The sequence below is a fragment of the Cheilinus undulatus genome, linkage group 16 (assembly GCF_018320785.1).
Source record: "Cheilinus undulatus linkage group 16, ASM1832078v1, whole genome shotgun sequence".
NCBI lineage: Eukaryota > Metazoa > Chordata > Actinopteri > Labriformes > Labridae > Cheilinus > Cheilinus undulatus.
The window spans coordinates 39,861,408-39,884,189 of NC_054880.1; the positions used below are offsets into that span (position 1 = coordinate 39,861,408).

Consider the following 22,782-nt stretch of genomic DNA (forward strand, 5'->3'; position numbering starts at 1 on the left):
CTTCCATACAAAGCATTTGAGAAAGACAGGACGTTTAAAAAGAATTCTCAGAAGGTTGTGTTATTAAAGCAGGAACTTGCCTAAATGTAGCCTGAAAACTGCCAGTTTAAAAAGAAATTTACCTAAAAATCACAAAATGATGCTGGCTACACTTGAATTTTTCTTCCCTTATTGATCATATCTTCCAGTATTGTGTGTTCTTGTCTTTTGATTATATTTCTGGTTTCCCGCTGACCTTGCATCATTGATTTTCTGTCTCCAGGTGTCTGACGACGACTCGTACATCAGTGATGTCAGTGACAGTGTCTCCATGGATACCTACAGCAATGAGGGAGGCAGTGAGCGGCACAACTCTGGTACGTGAAACCGTGACAAATGGTGTCAGTGTGATGAAATATTGACTTTCTGAACAGAGACAGAGACACGCACTCACAATTGATTCATTAGGTATACCTGTTCAGCTGCTCACTCACACCTACAACTGATAATCTGGTGTGAATCATGGAGCAGTTTGATACAGTGTTGCATAAAAATGGCAAGTTTGGTCTGTGATCATGCAGGGACATTTACAAGTGGGACAAAATTTGTGATGTGCAGGAAAATTTTCTCTCATTGGTCTGAATTTCTTGCAGTTTGAGTACATGTACAAAGTGTACGGACAGGGCTGATTTAAGGATCAGAACTTCAGGGGTGCTCAGCTTCTCTATAAATTATGACACGAGTCGCTTTGAAATGTTCACTCCTCTTACTAAACCTTTCATTTCATGCAAAACAAGACATATATTTCTGCTACCATACCATAAGTCTAGTATCTTAATGCTACTTTGATCCTACAGCTACATCAGACAAGGTTTAATTTACTGTTACTAATTTTTCTACTGTAAATTATGAGTCCTTTCCCCTAACACTTAAAAGACATGTCCCCTAAGGAAAAAAAAAATCTAAAAATGGAAATTATCTCACCAGAAAACCTACATTAAAAAGGAAAAAGGAAGAAGGAAGAAGAAAGTTGATTTAATTGACATTGAAGATGCTGTACTTGTTTATGGTCTGTCAGGCTTTCAGCAGTTTGTGAAATACTCAGACCAGCACGTCTGTCACCTGCAACCATGGTGTGTTTAAAGACACATAAATCACCTTTCTTCCTTGTTCTACAGCTCAGTGTGAGATCATCTTGACTATGTCCGCATGCCAAAATGCATAGCTGTCCTGTGATGTGTCACATATTTGTATTAAAGGGCAGGTAAACAGGTGTACCTAATAAAGTGATCGGTGAGTGTTTTAATGCAAAGAACCCTTTTTAGTCTGTCTTAGTGTGTCTGTGACTTAACCTCTATTTCTATCTCCAGAAATGACTCAGCTGTTTGAATATGAACTCAGCATGTTGTCGCTTATTATGTGACACAGCATCTGTATACATGCACCATTAATTCACTTCTACAGATGGTGTTAATTTAATACAAAAAAGCAAGAAATTATGAATTTATTCAGCTCTAAATAGAAGGATTTTATCTGGATGCTCCCTCTGCTTCTTTATACTTTAACTAGGGTTAATTTTTGGTTGACACTGATAAAAAGCCAACATTTGTGGCCCCTAGAATTGTCAATATAAGCCACTCAAACAGCATTAAAAAGTTTAATGCTTGCTTTAATTGCAACCTCTTGTCTATCTGTCTGTTTTTACCTATCAGAGCTTTTAAATCATTGCAATTAAGACCTTTTTTCCCATCAGAGGGATAACTTTTCAACCTTAAGCCCAGTTCACAGTGCTGTTTAAAGCCGTGATATTTACACCCCTGCGACATTTCGCCTTCACTATGAATGTCACAGAGGCTTAAGACGCACAAGGTGATCCTCCCTCTGTACCGCCTTTGGAGGTGGTAACAGTGGCATAAAAGAGGTGAAAACGGGATCAGTGGTGGGAGATTGTGAGTATGTTCAGCTTCCTGTGCTGAGCTCCCCCACCATCCCGCACTGATAGAACAATATGAACTGACAGACAGGGATATGTAACAACCCTGTGATTGTGGGCTGAAATGCACTGTGAAAACACCTTTATTCTGTCTCACCTCTTTGTTTTCTCTCTCACCCCTCCTCCCCTGCAGTCAGCAGCGTGATCACCCTGGCTCGCCGCCGCTCCACACTGCCCTCTCCCAGCCCAACCAGCAGCGTGAGCTTGTGGAACATCCTGAAGAACAACATCGGTAAGGACCTGTCCAAAGTGGCCATGCCGGTGCAGCTCAATGAGCCTCTCAACACACTGCAGAGGCTGTGTGAGGAGCTGGAGTACAGTGAGCTGCTGGACACCGCCAACCAGACCCATGACCCCTATCAGCGCATGGTGAGAAGAAGAAAATACACTAATTATACAGAACTGTTGAAGTGAGGCTACTGGATAACACACGCAGCTTTTAAAAGGATTTCTGATCGACCTTATCTGCTCTGTGTTTGAGCTTCTTTTAGAAAAAAGATGTAATATCTTGATTAAAGCTTCATTTAAGGAAGGAAGGAAGAAGTTTTTAGCTGGCTTTTTTATTTCTGGACTTTATATCTAGAGTATTTGAGGCATACTTATCTAAAGTAATTATTTGAAGACCTGAAAGTGTTTCTTTTTGTGTCTTAGACTTCTTAAATCGTAGTTTATACTATTATCATTTTTTTATTCGCAGCCAACAGAAATTAAAACAACTCCAAAACCTTTTTTTTTGTTCAGGAAACCACCTGTCAGCAATTATTTGCATGTCCATTGCAAATGTGATGTGTATTAAACACAAATTTATCAGTTCATTCTGGATAAAAGTGCCATTTTCAATGTCAACTTCTGGCCTCAGGAATATTCAGCTAAAATATCTCAAACGCGCCCTAGTGGCTGGGTGTGACAAATAAGACTGGTCTTACAGTTGGAGCCTAAAAAACACTTGCACTTGAAAGAAAATTAAGATATTTAAACATAAATATGTTTTGAAATTTCTTTGTTTTTTTTTAAAAGATTGGCCTGCACAGGAAAAAGCTGGCCCTTGTCCAAATGTAGTGGATGGCCCCTGTTATATATCAAATGACTGGTATATACAGCTGTACAGTAAGGTCATGTTAACACTTGAAGAATCAGTCAGACACACATGCATGGAAACAAAGAACTGTCAAAGCTTTATGTAGACAAATAGGCTAAAAGTTGTAAAAAAAACGCTGTAATGTAGATGGGAGTGACAGTGATGTCCCACAGCCAGAGATAAATGGAAAGTGACAGAGTCCTGCAGCCTCAAAACGATCTTTTCAGATGGAGGATTTTTCCCCTCCAGAGTTCCCTGAAGCAGGCAGTAGTGTTGTGGTGGATTTTTGTGGTCCCGAGCCCTCCCTGTTTGAGCCGTTGGCACAGGCACTACTGAAGCCGGAGCTCTCTGAGCCGAGGCAGTGCAGGTGCAGAAGATGATTAGAGTAGTCTCTGAATAACATAAACTAATGCTGGTTAGAGACATCAACATCCTACCTTTTATATAAAGTTTGTGATGTAGAAAGCTACCATCACAATACAGCTGAAAAATGGGTTTACCTCTTTAATTCTGGTTTCTGGTTTCCTTCTCTGCAGGTGTATGTTGCTACTTTCGCCATAACTGCTTACGCATCCACATACCATCGAGCAGGAAGTAAACCGTTCAACCCTGTCCTGGGAGAGACATACGAGTGTGACCGACCAGACAAAGGCTTCAGGTTCATAGCTGAACAGGTAAAAATCACAACATTAATGACATATATGAAATTCCCTGCATGGAAAAACACTCATCACTTTACTTCACGAGAACTGCAAGCACAAAACGCACAATAATTTAATACATAAAGTGATTAAAGCCACTCACACATTAGCCACAAGCCTCAAATGGAGGTTTTGCATTTAGCGTGTAAATGTAATAATGCTGGATGTTTTATATTTAGTATGTGTTTGTATTAAATGGCACATATGAACACTCTTGTCATAGTTTCACTTGGCAGTGAAGGCCTTGCCCAAAAGATGCTTCCTGTGTTAGTCAAGCAGCATGCTTTGACTTTCCAGGGAGCACATTGCCAGAAACCCATGATATAGATGAATACATTTGTGGCATTTATATCAAAACATGCTGGATAAATGCACTTTAGTTTAGCAATACTATAAAAGTTAATGTAATGGTTGCAACACAAATTTTAGGCTGCAAAGGAGGAGGATGGGGTGGTGGAGGTGAAGGTTTGGCATTGATGAAGCAGGGATTGATGAGAAGGGCATCATATTAAAATGGACCGTCTTATTGAGAGAATGAGTTGTGATGGGCTGGAATTGGGAGACGATAATTAAAATCAGCTGATTGCATCAGGGTATATGACTTCCATGTACTGCATGCTTTATTTTTCAATAAAGCACATATGTTTTGTACATACACTACTGCTCAAAAGTTTGGGATCACTTGCAATTTTTCTCATTTTCCATGGAAAACTCATGAAATCAATCTGAATAGGAAATTCAGCAAAAGAACTTGACATGCTGACATTGTCAGAGTTAGAAATAATGATTTTAATGAAAAATGTTCTCTTAACTCTGCCTTCATAGAAAAAGCACCTTTTGCAGCAGTTACAGCCGTGCAGACCTTAGGCATTCTAGCTGCCAATTTTTCAATCATACAGTTAAGCTGCTCCCACAACAGCTCAATAAGTTCAGATCTGAAGACTGTGCTGGCCTTTCCATTACAGTCAGAATTCTGGCAGTCTGCTTATTCTTTAAATATTTCGTAGACATTTTGGAGGTATGTTTTGGGTCATTATCCTGTTGTAGGATGAAATTGGCCTTAAGCAAGTGCCGTCCACAGGGTATGGCATAGCATTGGAAAATCTCGTGATAGCTTTCTTTCCAAACGTCCCTTCCACTCTTTACAAATCTCCTATTCTACCACCTCCAAAGCACCCCAGACCATCACGCTGCCTCCACCTCGCTTCACTGATGGTTTTAAGCTCTGTTCTTGTATCTTTTTTATTTGTTCTGCATCTCATAAATGTTCTTCTGTTTGATCCAAAGACCTCAAACCTGGACTCATCCGTGCACAACACCTTCTTCCAGTCCTTCCAGTGTCCAGTCTTTTTGCTCCCTTATTATCAACAACATGATTAACTTCGATTAAGAAAGAAAGAAATTTGTCAGTGATCCCAAACGTTTGAGCGGTAGTGTATGTTTGAGTTACCAGTAGTGGGGTAAAATGGTGAAAATGGGTTTAAAAAGTGGTAAAAATACACCAAGAAAGGTCCATGTTATATTTTGACAAAAGCACAGCACAGATGTTTTGTTAGACCACAGGGGGCTGTATGCAATCTGGCAAAGGGGTATGAAACATCCCCTCTAGTGTGTATTGCAAATAGATAGGACTTGTGGAACTGTATCAAACGCAATACAGGAATGTGCTGCTCTTTATCAGCTTGTCTCTCCTTTCTCTGTTACCAAGGTGAGTCACCACCCTCCTGTATCAGCATGTCACTCTGATTCAAGAAACTTCAGCTTCTGGCAAGGTGAGCAGGAAGGAGACTGTTCGGAATAAAGACCCTTTATCTCCTCTGTTTGTCTGTTTAGTGTACTGCTGTTACACCCATCATTTCAGAGAGTTTTTACTTCTGTTTTACATATTATTTCTACAGTGACAAATGACTGTTCATATATTACTAATGTAGCCCTGTTTGTGAAGTCTGCCACTTCAAACTCTGGCGTTTGGTTTGTTTGATACAACTCAGCAGCTCTCTGTAGTCGAGTGCAGACTCTGTTGTCTTGTTTGCATTTCTCTTTGTTAACATGACTGTAGATCTGATTTAATAAGAGATACTGGTGTTTACTGAGGAGACTAGATAAAGCTGCACAGATTCATCACCACAAGCACTCATCTTTCCTTTGTGATCTGGTGTCTTTCAGATGTCCGATGGAAAAATAAATTCTGGGGCAAATCCATGGAAATTGTTCCCATGGGAACCACCCATGTCACACTACCTGCGTAAGTTCTCTAATTACTTAGCCTGGGTGTGTTTGCATCTGCATAAGTGTTTGCACTCTTGGATGTTTACAATGAGGGTGCACTGTATAGGCAGTTAGCACTTAAAAAAGCAATAATGCATGGTGTTGCGTTTAAAACATAGCGTTTGTGTGATTTCTGCAGGTTTGGGGATCACTACGAATGGAACAAAGTGACGTCCTGTATCCATAACATCCTGAGCGGTCAGCGCTGGATCGAACACTACGGAGAGATGTCCATTAAAAACATAAACAGTGATGACTGCCAGTGTAAAGTCACATTTGTGAAGGTTAGAAAATGCAAGTTAAAGTCCTCTGGTTTGTTTGGGTTGTCTGCTGTGGATGATAAAGGCGTGGGATCTGAGAGAGAAGAGACAAACTTTCCCAATTATCTTTGACATGCTGTTGCTGTTGTGAGCCTACATGCACTGTCCTCCAGGCAGACACACAAACTTTGCTCTTTAGTGAAAAGAAACTGCAGTTTTGCTTTAATCAGTGATTTCTGCTTGCGGCGTATTATTATTATCACTCCTGGAAACACTGCCATCTCCTGGACAAACATAGGAACATCCCTAATGTTTAACATAAATCATCATGCACTATTTATTACACAAGTGTCCACTGTGTTTGCTTTCATTTCATGACATTTTCCCTCTTTTGTTCTTCAGGCGAAATCCTGGAGCTCCACAGTGAACGAGATCGAGGGCGTAGTCACAGATTCAAATGGAAAAGTTGTGCATTCCATTTTTGGAAAATGGCACGACTCCATTTTTCAAGGAGACCCCCCGTCTGCCACATGTATCTGGAGAGCAAGTGAGTAATTCATCCCTGAAATAGACTGATATGAAATTTTTACGCCAAGAGGCTTTAAATTTACCACAAACTGTCATGACTTGACTGTTTTTACACCGTGTTTGTGTGTTTAGACCCAATGCCAGAGGACCAGGAGCAGTACTACGGCTTCACTCAGTTTGCAGTGGAGTTAAATGAGCTGGACCCCACTCTGAGACCTCTGCTGCCCCCCACAGACACACGCTTCAGGCCGGACCAGAGGTTTGCAACCTTTATTTATGTGCAAAATGTTGTCTGTCTGCAGATCCATTTAACTTTTACACATTACACATCCTGAACATATCCCTGTTGTCTTTTTGGGCAAAACCTATCAAATTGAATCTGAGAAATTTGTGAACTAAGTCTGTTTGAACCCATGTGCTATAGAGGAGTTAGTTAACCAACCAAATTTCTGCTGCACTGACGGTTCAAAAGAGCATTTGGAAGAAGTTTGGCACCTGCAGGAATCATGGCAGTGGCCAGATGGAGGCCTCTCCTGCTAAACAAATAAGTTAGAAAAAACTCTACATGAAAGCCGAGTGAGCTTTCATGTGTTTACCACTGAGGAGAGGCTTCCATGCCACTCTGCCATGCAGCCCAGATTGGGTGGAGGGCTGCAGTGATGGCTGTCCTTCTGGGAACTTTGTCCCATCTCCATATAGGATCTCTGGAGCTCAGTCAGAGTGACCATCAGGTTCTTGGAAACCTCTATTACTACGGCTATTCTCCCCAGATCGCTCACTTTGGCCAGGCGACCAGCTCTTGAAGAGTCTTGGTCATGCCCGACTTCTTCCATTTGAGAACTATGAAGGCCACTGTGCTCTTGGGAACCTTGAGTGCAGATCTGTACCTGTTTTTGCTCTGATAGGCCTTGTCAGCTGTGAGGCCTTCTGTCGAGAAGTGTGTGGCTTTCCAAAACATATCCAATCAGTTTAGTTACAAAAGGTGGACTCCAGTCAAGGTGTTGAAATATTTCAGCAAAATGAGCTGATTTTCAAGGATTTTTCTTGCAAAGGGTCTGAACATGTTTGTCATTGTGATATCTCTGTTTTTTTCTTTTTAATAAATTTAATTTTGAGTATAGATTAAGGAGAGAAGAATGATTTTTTAGTATCAGGCTGCAACAGAACAAAATTAAAAAGGAAGAAAGGGGTCTGAATACTTCGTGGCTCTTTTGCTTTGTCTTTCTCCAGTCTCTGAACCCAATTGCAATCATTTTCTATGATCATCTGATAAACGGTGTTGAAATGGTCTTAAATTCTTCTGAATTTTCTTTTCTGTGTGGCTGGTATTTCTATCTACAACATAAACGCTTTCATTTCTTTTATTCCCAGGGTAGCACCACTCATCTAATGAATCTCACAGTCTACTTTGTGTAAGATTGTCTGACTTTGGCTGACTTTGTCTGACTCAGCTCGTTCTACTGCTCACTTTGGTGGTATGAGTCAGGAAAAAAACTCATTTTGATGTGATTTTTACCCCAGATATGATAAATTAAGTTCACTGAACTAGCGTGCTGCACATTCATAAAAAGTTGAGCTTTATCAGGTTTCTCTTTAGGCAAGGCAAGTTTATTTGTAATTTCAGCAACAAGACAATTCAAAGTGCTTCATGCAGGACATTAAAATAGAATGATACAGGGAAAAATAAAAACAATGGAAAGATTTTTAAAGGAAATAAAAAAGTGATAAAACGGTAAATACAACCCACAAAAGATAAAAACACAGATATTAAAGTAAAAGTTACAGTGCAGAGTTGTAGTTGAAATAGAAACTTTAAAATGTGATAAAGTTTTTTAGTAAAAGGCAGCAGTGAACAGGTGTGTCTTCAACCTTGATTTAAAAGAGCTCAGCAGACCTGATGTTTTCTGGGAGTTTCTGAACACTGATTCTCCATGTTTGACTCTGGGGACACAGAGCAGACCTGCACCAGATGACCTGAGTGGTCCGGATGGTTCATACTGGACTAGAAGGTCTCTGATGGGTTTTGGGCCTAAACCATTCACTGCTTTCAAAGCTAACAGGAGTATCTTAAAGTCTTTTCTCTGAGAGACAGGGAGCCAGTGTAGAGACCTCAGAACAGGAGTGATATGGCCCACTCTCTTTGTCTAAGTGAGGACTCGAGCTGCAGCTGTCTGATTGACTTCATAGGCATACCAGTAAAGATCCTGTTTCAGTAGTCAACTCGACTAAAGATAAATGCATGGACAAGTTTTTCAAGGTCCTGCTGTCCTGGAATATTCTTGAGGTGATAATAAGATGACTTTGTAATTGTTTTTATGTGGTTTTTAAACTTCAGGTCTGAGTCCATGACAACACCCAGATTTCTGGTCTGGTCTGGTCTGAGGTTTTTAACTGAAGTGACTGGAGCTGCATGCTGATTTTAAGAAATTCCTCCTTGGGTCCAAAAACAACTGCCTCAGTTTTTTCTCTGTTTAACTGAAGAAAATTATGGCACATCCACTCAGTAATTTGTTCCATGCATTTACCCATCAGGGTGGATGAAGTTCTGCTTATTGTTGTCAGCACTTAATGTATAATTTAAATTCAGCAAAGCCTTCAGATATGTGATTGATCTGTACAGCTCTGACTACAAATATACTTTGAAACCAGAACACACTGAAAAGCACAGCCTCTCTGTACTGATTCTGTATTTAGAAATAAATCTCCCTGATTCCTGATTTCTTACGCTGTCCCTTATCCTGTCCTCTCCAAGTAAAAGCAAAAGGAATGCATGTACACCTGCATTTCCACTGAAAGGGAACCTTGAGCCAAATTTAGTTTTGTTTGATCTTTTTAAGAGGTAAAATCCATTTTTGGGCTAGGTACTTTTCAGAGATTCAGGACAAGCTGGTCTACACCTGAGTACTTCCTGTTCTTAGGTGGAGAGTTAACTTTCTTTTGGTAAGAATAGCAGCGCTTTTTGTAAGCCTAAATTGAAGATTGGCTGGGAGTAATAGTTTCAGCACCAGTGCTATTATTGTGTTTACAGCTGTGTTACGTTAAGTATTATCTCAGACGGCAATTTAGTCAGCAGCAGAGTGGAACCAGAGCAATCATTTCAGTTTAATCTGGTCAACATCTCCAGGAGTATCACTTAAACAGAGCTGAAGGGTGATGTTAAAGTGTTCAGAGCAACATTTTGTAGCTATCTTTAGATCATGGAAAACAAATCACATGCTTACTTCTGCCCAGAGTGAGGGCAAGTCAGAGTTTTCCTTTGTGTGCTGAAAGAACAGGATGAATGGTGTCTGGGCTTTTATCAGAATGAAATATCTCTTATTTTATTTTTGCTGACTCGCTGTCTCTGATTCATCCATCCAGGCTGCTTGAGGAGGGGAACACTGAAGGAGCCGAGGAGCAGAAACAGAGGATCGAGCAGCTCCAGAGAGAGAGGAGGAAAGTGCTGCAGGACAACAGCATGACACACCAGCCGCGCTTCTTCAAGTATGACGCTGTTTGCATGCAAAGACTAGTAAAAAACACTAACTGTTTGTGTTTTCCGTGTTATTGCTGACCGTCACATGTTCACCTCCACAACTGACCCTGTTTAAAAAAGAAAAAGATGCCTTTGACTATCATGTTCTGCAGAGATGTAAACAAACATTACCTGCCAACATGGCCTGCTTGTTTCAGCCCATGCTGTTTACCATTTGAACATAAATACTATCTCATGGTGCGTCTAAAAAAATTAGAATATCATGTAAAAGTTCATTTTTCCACCATGATTTACTTCTAAAAGTTAAACTTTTGTAAATTCCACATTCATCTCATTCAAAGTGAAATATCCCAGGATTTTTTGTCTTAATCTTGATGATCACAGCTTAAAACTCACAAAAATCCACTATCTCAAAAGTATTAGAATATTGTGGAAAAGTCCAACCTGCAAATGTTTCCTGAGCCTTCATTCTCTCACTCTGGGTCAGTACACACAACCACAATCATGAGGAAGGCTGCTGGCTTGGCTATGGTCCAGAGCCTTGTTTCCCGGACAGGGGTCTGGGACCTCCTTAGGGGGTGCCAGAGATTTCAGGGGGAGAAAGAAGCTCTGTATACTCTGAGGTTGTTAAAATTACATTTGCACATATTAACTAAAGTAATAATATTGCACCTAGAAATAGTTCATTTGAGTAAGAACATTTGTCTTTAGGGCTGTTTTCTTTAGATTTAAACAGAAAAAGAATTCATATATTATATGACCTAAATGTATTACTTTTTTCCTCTGGGTCCTGGGAGGGGATTCAATTTTCTTATATGAAAGGCGGAGGGGTCTAGCAGACACCCTTTACAAGCAGGGTAAGCCACAGAAGGTCGTTGGCTGTTCTCAGAGCATCTTCACAGAAAGTTGACAGGAAGAGAAAAATGTAGCAAGAAAAGGAGCACAAGCAATAGGGATGAGTTCAGCCTTTAGAGGATTGTCAAACAAAGCAGATTTAAGAACATAGAGGAGCTTCACAAGGAGTGGACTGAGGCTGGAGTCAGTGGATCAAGAGCTACCACACAGAGACGGATCCAGGAGATGGGCTTCAAGTGTCTTGTACTTGGTGTCAGGCCAATCCTGAATCACAGACAACATCATCAGTGTGTTACCTTGGCTAAAAAGTATGGACAATTGCTTGGTGGCCCAAAGTCCTGTATTAAGATGAAAGTAAATTTTGCATTCCATTTGGAAATTCAAGGTCCCAGATTTGGGGGAAAGATCAGAGAGGCACAGACTTCAAGGTGTTTGAAGTTCAGTGTTTTCAGTTTCTACAGTCAGGGATGGTTTGGGGTGCTATGTCATCTCCAGGAGACTTTAGAGCACTTCATCATTCCATCTGCTGAGAAGCTTTACAAGGATATGGATTTCCTTTTCCAGCATGACTTGGCACCTGCCCACAGTGAAGCCGAAACTGCCAGAAACTGGTTTCCTGACCATGGTGTTACTGTGTTTGATTGGCTAGCCAACTGGTCTGACCTGAACCCCGTAAAGAATCTCTTGGGAAATGTCAAGATGAAGATGAGACACACTAGACTCAACAATCCAGATGAGATGAAGGCTGCTATCAAAGCACCACAGCAGTGCCGGCTCCATGCCAGGTTGTATTGATGCAGTAACTCATGCAACAAGGAGCATAAATCCCTTTTGTTGATTGGTGTTTTGTGATATTCTTTTATTTTTAGGTAGTGGAGTTTTGATTTAAGGGAGCTGTAAGCTGTTATCATCAAGATTAAAACAAAAAAGTATTGAAATATTTTCACTTTTTGAATTAAATCATGGGAAAAAATGAACTTTTAGATGCACCTGTATTTATTGCCTTTCTGACTTTGTCTCTCAAAATTCAAACTTATCTCTAAATAAATCAGTCACACTAGTTATTTCTACATTTACTACCATGGATTCAGCAGGATAATGTTTATGCTCATCCTTATCTGAGATTGTATGACTTCTTTTATGAATATGATCGGTTTGATGATGACAAAACTATCTTCTTTATATCACTCTTACACCACTTCCCTCACACTGAAATTTTTATTCACACCCAGATTTAAATTTAAAAACAAACAAATGTTAAGGTAAAAAAATGAAAATAAAGTTATTGCAGGTTAGCTGTACACAAAGTAATGAGACCTTATTACATCTAGGCTATTCAACAAAATCCAAATGGCCCTTTAAAGACATATAAGCTTAATTTTATAATATTTTTTTGTAGGATTTCATATGTTGATGATTTGAGAGGTGTCACTTATTTCAAATCTGATCATCAAACCCTTTTTTTATTTCAGGAAATCTAAAGATGACACGTGGGTGAGCAACAACACGTACTGGGAGACTCGCAGAGACCCTGGCTTCAGTGCGGCAAACTTCCCTGTGTTGTGGTGACCTCTGGATCCAAACGAACCTCATAAATACTGTATAATAAGAGGGAAGTATAAAACTGAACTGAGACCAGCCTGCGAGGGTCCTGACCTGGTTAACATGAATCAGGAAATGTCATGTTAACCTGAACTTATATGGACTTCCTGCTTCCTCTTTCAGGACCAAGCAGAGCCTGTACAACTTTTCTTGGGTTTGTTTCTGTTGTTTATGACATTTTTTTTCCACATGTGGACATTTTCTCCTAACATTAACTCCACTGTTATTTCCAGTGTCAGTGTAGACTTTAAAGTCATACCATTATGTTCTGTTGCATCTCAGCATTTACCAATGTGCCTTTTATTGCGGTGCCTCACTAAATCTGCTGCTGCTGCACTTATGCAAAAAAAAAAAAGAAAACACTTTGAACCAGAGACTTAAAACTTGTTTGGCTGTCAGTATCACATGTGGACCTCACTGGACGGAGAGGGTAAGATGTAGAAGTGGACTTGTTCATTAGGTCAAAACCTGCTCAAGTATTCTTACATTCATCCATGCAGCATCATGACCAGTGGATGTTTTCAACCAGGGGCTGACTGGAGGGTTTAATTTATAAAAGAGGGACATCAGCCTACATTTGCTGCCTTGTTATAATCAGTCATGGCTGTCATAGGACTGTGGATCATGTTTATCCAAACAGCAATAATATCTTATGTTCAAAGAAATAATAAACTGTACAATGGATGGACTTGTTAATCTGTGTCACACATCGTTTTTCTTGTTTGACTTGGGTTTTTCTTTCTTCTTGTATCAGCTGGGAACTTGAGGTTACTCTAAGATTAGATGAGTTAAAATGATGTTGGTTATGGCTGTGCTAGTAATTGCAGTTTCCTTAGTATTGCAATGTGAACATTTGTCAAATTTGTCGCAATAAAGTAACTTCCAGTTGGTGGCATGTCTCTGTGAGGCAGAGCTGGACTGGGAAGAAACTTTAGCATTGGCATTTTTGGCTCTAAACTAGCCCCACATGACTAGTCGAATACAACATAGCCACATGCACAAATCATTTCTCCCATTTAATATCCCATGCAGAATTCTTAGGTTTGTTTTAATATCCTATACAGAATTCTTAGGTATGTTTAAGCCAGAAAACTGAGGCAGGAGAAAGGTGTAGATGTGGTGAGTAAGCTGCCTGAGAGCACCACCGGGAGGGAAGGAGGATTGACACAACCCCGGCCATGCTCTGGATGTCTTTGCATGTTATCAGGGGCATGGGAAATAATCCATTGAATAAACACTTAAGTCCACACCTTTAGGGCAGAGTGTTGGGTGGATGTGGCAAGAAAGCATAGCCTAGAGCAGTGGTTCTCAACCGGTGGGTCACAGAGACCTTTTCAGTGGGTTGTGAGGTAAAGGGGAGTAGTTAAGTCATAGATGAGTTAAAGCTAATATACAGTACACTTCTAAATATCTGTCACACTTTATGTTGTTACTCTAGTATTGAAACATTTCATCAAACATTGTGTATTCTTATCGTATAGCTCCAGCCTGTGTCAGTCATTCTCAATGGCCTTGGTAGACACCAGATCTTAAACAGCTGACCCATCTGGGTCAGAGACTGCACTCTCCACCATCGTCATAAAACGCTGATAGGGGAATTCACAAGGGACAAAAATATTTGACCAATCCTTTTCATTAATGAATTCGGGTGTTTAAAATCAAGAACCTAGCCATGCTGTCTCTATGTGCAAACATTTGTGATCCTAAATGGGTTGTTCTGAAGGGCTCATTAACTTCAAACGTGGTACTGTGATGGATGCCACCTTTGCAATAAGGCGGTTTGTGAAATTCCATCCCTGCTGGATAATCCACAGTCAAATGTAAATGATATTAGAAAGTGGAAGCATTTAGGAACAACAGCAACACAGCCACAAAGGAAAACACCACGTAAAATCACAGAGAGGGGTCAAAGACTGCTGACAACTGCTATGGTGTGTAGAAGACACCAACGTTCGGCTGATTCCAAAGCTGAAGAGTTCTGAACTTCAACCAGTGTAAATTGAAGCACAAAATCTGTGACAAGAACTTTAAAGAATGGGTTTCCATGGCCGAGCAGTCGCCTGCAAGCCACCCATCACCAAGTCCAACGCCAAGTGTCAAATGGAGCGGCCACTGGACTGCAGAGCAGTGGAAACGTGTTCTGTGGAGTCAGGAATCACGCTTCTCTGTTTGACATTCAGATAGGGGAGTCTGGGTTTGGCGGACACTGGGAGAGCATTACCTGCCTGACTGCATTGTGCCAAACGTGTAGTTTGGTGGAGGAGGGATAAAGGTATGGGGCTGTTTCTTAGGGACAGGCCCTTATCTCCAGTGAAGGCCAATCTCAATGCTTCAGCGTAACAAGACATTTTGGATAATGTCATGCTTCCTACTTTGTAGGAACAGATTCTATTCCAACATGACTGGGCCCCAGTGCACAAAACAGGGACTATAAAGACATGGTTTGATGAGTTTGGTGTGGAAGAACTTGACCGGCCCACATAGAGCCCTGACCGCAACCCCATCGAGCACCTTTGGGATGAATTGGGATAGAGTATGCAAGTCAGACCTTCTCGTCCAACATTAGGGCCTGGCGTCATAAATGCTCTACAGAATGAATGGGCACAAATTCCCTCAAAACCACTCCAAAATATAGTGAAAAGTACTTCACCATTACACAGTACTAGTCTGTGTAATGGTCAGGCTGCCACATATATTTGTCTATATCGTACAGTTTATATGTTTTTCTCATCTTCCTTACACCTTACTAAAAAACTCTGAAGCTTCATCATAAGCTGAATTTCTTGGCTCTCACTGCTTTTAGAATGAAACATTGCCCTTTCTTTTCAAATTGGAGTTCTAAAAATCATTATTTCCTTTTCTCTTTACAGTTGCAGTGAGCTGGAACTTAACAAGCTGTAAACATTTCATAATGAACAAGCCACCAGCATAAAAGAAGAGTGATGCAATCCACATCTACTGGCACTTCAAGTTTTAGTCCCTTGTTAATCTTTCATATTTTTGGAAGTGTGGGAGGAAACTCCACACAAACATTTGTTCTGTAAAAAAACAATGCTGACCACAGCGCCATCGTGAATGCCCTAAGTTCATGTTTTCCAGATGTCTTTAACTTGGTGAATTACTTTCACTTCCTCTTTCCTATTCTCTGAGATCTTTCCAGGCAATTCTCTCTTTTATTTTCATTGGTCAGGGGTTACATCAACTCCCTCTGGAGGGTTAGTCATTTCTGAGCATCTTCTGTCTATGATGCTTGTTAGGGGTGGGCAAAAATATTGATTAATCGATGCATCGCAATATTTCCCCCCCAATTCAATATCGATTCAGCAAATCCTCTGAATCGATTCACCTCCTGGCCAGTGGGGGTCGCTGTGCATTGTATGGATAGAGGCCTCACTCAACCAAACAACAACCAACCATAACCATGTTATGTTAGGTTTATCACAATTTCCAAGAGGACAGATATATTATTTAAGTTTACATGCACTTTACTTTTTCAGTGTTTATACAGAACTGTCATGTTTTTTACTTTTGTACTCCATATGCACAAATAAGTTATTATTGTGCAAATTTTTATTTTCAGATGTTTTATTGCTCAAAAATGTGAGGTGACTTACCAAATATGTTCACATGGGCATGAAAATAATTATTAAAAAATTGTCAACAGGTTATTTGTGTATTTCTACTTCTTACTGAATCATTGAAGCATTTAAATCAATATCGAATCGAATCGATATCGAATCGAATCGCAACCTAAAGAATCGAAATCGAATTGAATTGTGAGGTTCTTCACAATACCCAGCCCTAATGCTTGTGCAGAAAGACGTTTCAATTTGAGCAGTATACAGTAATGTCCATGCAAGCTGTTTAAAGGCTTAATTTACAGCAGAAATAAACATGTTTGGTCTGGTTCAAAATAGGGATTTTTACCCAGAATAGTTCAAGTTTTTATAGTTGCATACTGTCAAAAATGTATGCTTTGGTTCTTCAGAATTTTCAATATGGCAGCCAGCATGGATTGGCTTCGAAAGCCCCTTTGTCCAATACCTTCTAGTCAATGGACACTGCAGCTTTTTGTTAGCTTAACTACATATGATCCTAAAAGGAAACTTAGAGAGAAAGATGGATAATAGCAGTTATACTCAGCTAGCAACTCCAAGGCAATGAGAAATGTATGTTTCTGTCCAGACGCTGGTGATGCTAACGAGACATTTTGGGAGAAAAATGCTTACCTCAGCGTAGACAGTGCTATTTAATTCTGTCTGTGCATTGAATCCAAGGCTGGGAAAAGGTAGCGCAGTTAGCTTAGCTACTAGATGCACAAGACAAAGGATAGCCTACTAATTTGCCTGAAAACAATCATGCATTTACATCTACTGAAAAACAAATGAAATGATGATACTGGGAGAGCTTATTGATATGTTTGAGTTTATAGGATACAGTCAGTTTCTTGTTTTCCTTGTATTCAGGTCAGGTATGGGGGCAGTTCTGCACAAAGTCAGCCTTGATCCTGTACTGCTCTGGCCTCCTGATGGCCATCATCCAGGCCTGCACCAGGTCGTTTCCTCCCGTTTCTAGGTATTCTCCAGACTGACCCTTCCATGACGAATGCAGTCACCCCTGGCATCTGGACCAGCCCATTGGGTCCTGGGCACCAAAATGCAGTGAGCTGGATCAGGCCTGGGAATGGTGCCTGTAAAAAGTGCACATCAGCATTTGACAGTCTTGTCATCACATGGTCTTGCCAAAGAAACCCAAAAAACAGAGGAGAAGTTGTAAGAAAGAAGTCCAGCGGGGGCCTATGGCCATTAGTCAACATCTGGGCCTCCACAGTGCTTTCCACTGTGTAGACAAAAAACTCACAATCTCCCTTCTGGAGGCCTTTTAGACCTCATTGACTACCATTAAAACCACTTATACTCTTTCTACTGAGATTGCAAAACAAGGTAAGTTACTTTCTCTGTAATTCAGTCATTCAGAGGTAAAAATACTTGACACATAAACACATATAAACATAAAAAATGATGCCAAATTTTGCTATTTTTTCATGTATGCAGAGAGGCATTGTGGGAGATAATTACCTTGTTTGAACTGATAGGATATAACAGTGACTTTAGGCCAGTGGAATAAATTATTTCAACTAAAACTACTACTTCTATGGATGTCAGAGTCTGGCGTGTATGTGTATTGAAAAATTAGTGTATATGTGAGTGAGTGTGTAGGTGCAGCCAAAACACACCGAAATCTGTGCTGTATTGATGAAAACCAGGTAAAACTGTTTTTGTATCTCATAGCCGTGGTATAAAAAACATTAATTTGATTATGAATGCATCCTAGACTTATGCCTTCAAAGTTGTAGTTTTTGGTGTTTTACATCTGATTCAGTCATTTCTTCTATGGCTGATGTGCAGAGACAGATAGTATTTACAGTAGGTTACATTATATGGTGCAAAATGCTACTTTCAGGGTTATTTTAGAGCACAGGTGTCAAACTCAAGGCCCAGGGGCCAGATCCAGGCCAGTGGAACAGTTAAATCTGGCCAGCAAGATGATGTCATAATTCTGTTATAACTGGCCCATCAGTCTGAGGTCTGCAGATTTCCTTAAGTATAAAAATGAGAACTTATCCTTGATGGTTCAAGATATTCTTGTTAAGTCTCAAAATCTGAAAAAGTAAGGAGTAAAAATATTCAGATAAGAATTCAGGAATGTGGGAAAAGAAATCAATTTGTGTTTTAATTTCACATTTTCAATTTAGCATTCCACAATTAGGACTCAAACTTAGGATTCTGACTTTTTATTTCATACTTTGAACATTTCAACTCATAAATTTGACTTCTCATATAATATTATGATCTTTAAGATTTAAAAATTTTAAGTGATATTTTGACCTTTTTAACCACAATAGACTCACAATTACACATTTTGAATCATATTTGACCTTTCATTTCATGATTACAAAGTTAATTTCATATTTTGACCTTTTAAACTCATGTTTTTGACTTCTTTCTAATATATTTGCCTTTACAGACATTATTTTTCAATTTCAGTTTCATGTCTTGAGCTTTTCGAACTAATACATTTACTTTTCTCAGATTGTGAGCCTTTAAACTGACCTTTTTAACTTTTTAATTGTCAAAATTATTTATCATCAGTGCTAATTTTTGTTTCATATTTTATTACTGGTGAAATTAGGTTGACAGTTTATGGTTAAATATTGACCCTGTTAGGCCCCCAGGTTAGTCCTGAAACCAAAATCCGGCCCCTGCTATGATTGAGTTTGACACCCCTGATTTAGAGGGTTAAAAACCAAGATTATTTACTTGAAAATGGCCTCTTTGTATTCCTGTGTTTTTAAGCATTCAAAGTATATGCATGTGCGTATGTTTGCGCGTGAGAGAAATGCGGCCCGTTTAATCAATGGTCCTCAAGGCATTTTCTTTGATTTAGGTCTTTGAAGTGAAACATAAAGGTGATTAAAAATCCCCTTTCATCAACATGACCTTTGTGGCCATGTCTGCATCATAAATGAAAGTTTTAAAAAACAAGAAGCAGCCAACCCCTGCAGAGCAGAGTGTAAACAATACAGCCATGTGCCTCCGCCTGTTTATGCAGGTGCACCTGCTAAAAAGTTGCATTACGTAAATAAACTGTCATTTATAGGGTTAAAATTAAGAAAATTAATTCCCATTTGCTATACATGATGAAGACTGGAGTTAAGAACCAAAAAAAAGTTTTTACTTTCATGTGTAATATTTTTAAATATATCCAATGTCCCAAAAGGACTTTAACAGTGAAAGTGTGATTTTATTTTATTTTTTTTTGTATATTTTATAGTTGCCTTATACATAATAGTCTGTCAAAATCAATGCTGCTGCTAATCACTGATATATCCAAGACTGATAATCCCTGCACAAAAAAAAAATCCGTTTTGCATTTATCTAATGGAAAGAAAAATATTTTTTGTGTCAGAAGAAGTGGCATTATGTAAATAAACTGGCATTTATAGGGTTAAAATTGGGAAAATGAATTTGCTGTACATGATGAGGACTGGAGTTAAGGACCAAAAAAAAAACCAAGTTTCTTTCTTTCTTTCTTTTCTGTTTAATATTTTAACATAATTCCAATGTCCTAAAAGGGTTTTAAGAGGGAAAGTGTGATGTTTTTAAAGGAGGGCCTAAGGGTTAAAGTGTTAAATTTAACTCTATATGAGTTTAATTTACACAGTCACTTTTGCTGTGTATTTTACTTCATCGTGGAGCTGGGGCTTAACCTGAACAGCCTGGTCTGAGATCTATTCTTTTGTTGTCCTTGCCAATAAGGAAAGATTAGATTATACTGTAAACAATCCTCAGTAGCTACTCAGCTTTTTTATTTTTATCTGTGTAGATTTATAGATAGTATTTTTACTTTTTCTTTTGTAACGTTTAACACATTACATATCCGCTGCCGTGGATCTCTACATACCTAAAACAGCCAACAGGTCAAATTTACTTGTCATTAAAGTGCCTTGATTTTCATAAATAGCACTGATCGAGGACTGTTAGTTAACCACTGACATTGAACAGCTTATTAGCCAGAGATAGCAAACTGGATCACTGTTGGAAGATGATCCGTCACCTAGAAAATCGTCATGGGGTCATGAACACAGCACAGAAAATCACAGGCTGTGCTCTCCTCTCCTTAGAGGAGCTGTTCAGGTCCCGCTGCCACAGGAAGGCCCTGGGCATCCTGAAGGACTCATCCCACCCAGCACATCACCTGTTCCTACCGCTACCCTCAGGAAGGTGGTTCAGGACAGTAAGAACCAAAACTAACAGACTGAAAAACAGCACCTATCCCAGAGCAGTTTCAGTAATAAATGATAATTGCACCGAATGGAACTGTAAACTATTTTGTTGTACCTTGTACAATGACAATAAATGATTCTGATTCTGATTCTAATGAATGGTAAATGTCTTTTTTTCCCTCTTGTATCCATGTTGAAGGTTGATCTATTGACTTCTGATTAAGCATTGTTGCAGTAGAGAGAAGGAATTTCCATTGCGGCATCTATTTATTGCTGGTGTGAAATAAAACAGTGGGAAAATCAAGGCTTTCTGATGAGGTAAAATTGACCTGCATGGTGGTTCTTGATATAAATGTCCATTTAAAAAATTAGGTTTAGGCAAAGATTTTTTTTTTATGACACCAAGTGCTATTTAACAAACTTTTAGGAAAAGTCAAAGACTTACAGACTTTAAAACTGTATACACATCAAGTAAGATAAAATTAAAGAACAGCCTTGGGTAAATTTTACCCATTGGCAGTTCTAGTGTTATATTGTTATTATGATATTCCTGTGATTACATTGAAAACAGCAAGCTTTAGCTATTTAATACATTGAAAAAGCTGTGGAGTTCCACAAGGTTCAGTTCTGGGGCCAAATTTATTTATACTTTATTTGTAGGAACCTAAAAATAACCAAAACAATGCATACATACAGTACATTCAATCACCCAAATAAAAGACATTTCAACAACTGCTGCCAGGTCTGCGGTTTTCCCATGGAATTGGGCTACTTTTTACGTACTGCTGCGGGTTGAGCAGACCCATTTTTGATCTCTTGTGTATGTGTATTTACTAACCAAAGCAGATTAAATGGCTTTATTTACCCTCACATACAACTAAATCAACCAGCAGAGAAGCAGGAAAACATGGGACATGGCACACAACCAAAGATCCGCTGTGCCACTCTGGCACATGGACATACAGAAGCAGCACACCTGCACGCACACAAGCGATATATGTGATGTTGCAGAGGCTTTAATGGCTTATGTTGAATTTCAGCATTGGGCTTGGTTTTGGGCTGGTTTTTTATCAACCATTGGGCAATATTTGTCACCCAGACCTGGCAACCTTGACTGCCAGATAAGACTCATTTCAAAGGGGTAGATGAAACCACTGATAACAAACCTGGAAAGGCATGCAGCAAGTGGTGTGGTTATTTGTGGGCTTTATTTCAGCACACAGATTGACAATGCCATTAAAATATTCCACCTAACTTAAGGTATGACCATGATTTTCTGTTGGCTGTATCCAATCATTTTAACATCACTAAATAATTGATAATAAGTAATGATAATAACATAACAGTTATTTAAATGGTTAATCTTTGTTACTTTGTATTTTTGCACAGTTTGCTGATATAGCCCACGTTTTGCATTTTAACCTGCGAATAAATAAATAAGAAGTAAATCTCCTCCAGAGTCTCAAGCAGCTCTGGGTCTTTCTCCAGATGTGACTGTGTTTGTTTATCTTTCCATTCCTCAGAGGGACAGAGGGCCGTTATCTTTACATCTGAGCGACAACTCCCTGCTAGCATTTGCAAACTCAAGTACTTATCATGCTTGAAAGCATGTGGCTTCACAAATAACACCCTTTTTTTTCTTTTTTTCCACATATCTGACAGTCTTTACAGAATTTGACCTTACCCCTGCTGTGCACCAGTGAGGATCCGCAACCCAAAATGTGGCTTCCTTTCACTCGAATGAGATTTTCAGCGTGACCTATTTCAAGAAATACCACACAGTAGCTTCTTTTAATAAGGCTTTTAAAAGTAAAGCCAACATGTGCCACACTCAGCTTAATCATCTGGCTGGCACTACTCCATGGGAAGTGAAGATATGCGGATTTACTTTATGTTTGGGCTATTTGACTGATTTTAAACCACTTTGAATCCTTGTGATAAAGAAATTCTTTAAAATGTGATTTTTCTCATTGATACTCAACATACCACACAGTCTGAGCTTTGCTTCAGACAGGATGTTGTTTCAGGTGAAAGCCACCTGTGCTGGTTTCAAAGCATCACTATTTAGCAGATTGAGTACCATGATGGATGAAATGAATCAAGTTGACCCACTAAAAGCATTTTCATTCTCATTTTTTGTCAAAAACTAAAAAAAAAAAAAAAAAAAAAAAAAAAAAAAGAAGAAAATTCAAAGAGGCAAGTCTGCTCATGTCTTGAGAAACACAAGCACTTCTACGCGCGCGTGAACACACACATA

The 22,782-nt window shown here is 39.4% G+C and overlaps 1 protein-coding gene across 1 annotated transcript in view; it reads left to right on the forward strand.

The window, feature by feature from the left end:
* LOC121524099 (oxysterol-binding protein-related protein 3-like) overlaps window positions 1-13,421 on the forward strand; it is a 41,395-nt gene extending 27,974 nt beyond the window's left edge. The window contains exons 13-22 of the mRNA XM_041809292.1: window positions 263-356; window positions 2,106-2,341; window positions 3,587-3,724; window positions 5,460-5,523; window positions 5,918-5,996; window positions 6,159-6,303; window positions 6,682-6,826; window positions 6,940-7,066; window positions 10,168-10,290; window positions 12,610-13,421. Of these exons, the coding sequence (XP_041665226.1) occupies window positions 263-356; window positions 2,106-2,341; window positions 3,587-3,724; window positions 5,460-5,523; window positions 5,918-5,996; window positions 6,159-6,303; window positions 6,682-6,826; window positions 6,940-7,066; window positions 10,168-10,290; window positions 12,610-12,706 (1,248 nt within the window). The 3' untranslated portion in view covers window positions 12,707-13,421. The remainder of the gene's footprint in view (window positions 1-262; window positions 357-2,105; window positions 2,342-3,586; window positions 3,725-5,459; window positions 5,524-5,917; window positions 5,997-6,158; window positions 6,304-6,681; window positions 6,827-6,939; window positions 7,067-10,167; window positions 10,291-12,609) is intronic.
* The last annotated feature ends 9,361 nt before the right edge of the window (window positions 13,422-22,782 follow it).